The following is a 1487-nucleotide window of genomic DNA, read 5'->3' as shown; positions in this document are numbered from 1 at the left end:
AAACAAAACAACAACCCCCAAACAAACAAAACAGAGAAAAAAAGACAACAAAACATGTCAATCGATGACAATGTAGACCACACGAAGGCAGTCGTAGAGAACAACACAGTTGAAAACACAACAAACAACAACAAACGTTTCCATCAACAAGAGGTTGGGCGAAAGTGTCGTAAAACTCTTACTAAAACTAGACGATTATAATTCAGTCACGCTCTTCACTTTGACAGTGCCAAAGTCAATTATGGTCTTTAGTTTCAGTTAACGTTTTATGGCACTTGAAACACGATTAGGTCATACGAGTCCATAAGATTAGAAGTGTTATATCAGAGCAATGTACACATAAAAGAAGAAGGCGATACTATACGGACGATATATGTTTGATAGGAAGGGGGAAGAGAGAATGACGATATATGTTTGATAGGAAAGGGGAAGAGAGAATGACGATAAAGGTTTGATAGGAAAGGGGAAGAGAGAATGACGATAAAGGTTTGATAGGAAAGGGGAAGAGAGAATGACGATATATGTTTGATAGGAAAGGGGAAGAGAGAATGACGATATATGTTTGATAGGAAAGGGGAAGAGAGAATGACGATAAAGGTTTGATAGGAAAGGGGAAGAGAGAATGACGATAAAGGTTTGATAGGAAAGGGGAAGAGAGAATGACGATATATGTTTGATAGGAAAGGGGAAGAGATAAGGACGATAAAGGTTTGATAGGAAAGGGGAAGAGAGAATGACGATAAAAGTTTGATAGGAAAGTAGGGGAGATAAGGACGATAAAGTTTTGATAGGAAAGGGGAAGAGAGAATGACGATAAAAGTTTGATAGGAAAGTAGGGGAGATAAGGACGATACAAGTTTGATAGGAAAGTAGGGGAGATAAGGACGATAAAAGTTTGATAGGAAAGTAGGGGAGATAAGGGCGATAAAAGTTTGATAGGAAAGGAGGAGAGATAAGGGCGATAAAAGTTTGATAGGAAAGGAGGAGAGATAAGGGCGATACACGTTTGGTAGGAAAGGAATAGATAAGGATAATAAAAGTTTATAATAATTATAATAATAGCATTTATATAGCGTATATCCATGCTCAAGAGCATGCTCTATGCGCTTTACAACTATTATAGGTTTATTGTTTGATCGGAAAAGAGGAAAGCTAAAGACGATACAAGTTTGACAAGAAAGAAGGGTAGTTCAGGACGATAAAAGTTTGATCGGAAAGGATGAAAGCTAAGGACGATACAATTTTGACAAGAAAGGAGGGTAGTTCAGGACGATAAAAGTTTGACAAGAAAGAAGAATCAAACCCCAGGAGAGCACCCGCCAACCACCCAGCAGTGAGGGTCACCTCGTAGAGCCCGTATGTCCAGGCGTGCTTGATGCGGTCCTTAGCCCACACGTTGTGTGTGTTCTCCGCCAGCAAGTCAACCAGCTCCGACATCTTCTCGTTCAGCGTCACGGCCGTCAGGTCCAGGGGGTTGGGCTTGTAGC

General features: G+C 40.5%; 1 protein-coding gene across 1 annotated transcript in view; it reads right to left on the bottom strand.

Moving 5' to 3' along the window:
• LOC101858456 (ryanodine receptor) overlaps positions 1–1487 on the bottom strand; it is a gene marked incomplete at its 5' end in the record, with an annotated part of 102762 nt that overhangs the window by 52411 nt on the left and 48864 nt on the right. The window contains 1 exon segment of the mRNA XM_035973436.1: positions 1344–1487. This exon segment is cut by the window's right edge and continues 19 nt beyond it. Within this exon segment, the coding sequence (XP_035829329.1) occupies positions 1344–1487 (144 nt within the window).

The sequence above is a fragment of the Aplysia californica genome, unplaced genomic scaffold (genome assembly GCF_000002075.1).
Source record: "Aplysia californica isolate F4 #8 unplaced genomic scaffold, AplCal3.0 scaffold01228, whole genome shotgun sequence".
Taxonomy (NCBI): Eukaryota; Metazoa; Mollusca; class Gastropoda; order Aplysiida; family Aplysiidae; genus Aplysia; species Aplysia californica.
This window is presented reverse-complemented; position numbering and strand designations above follow the sequence as displayed.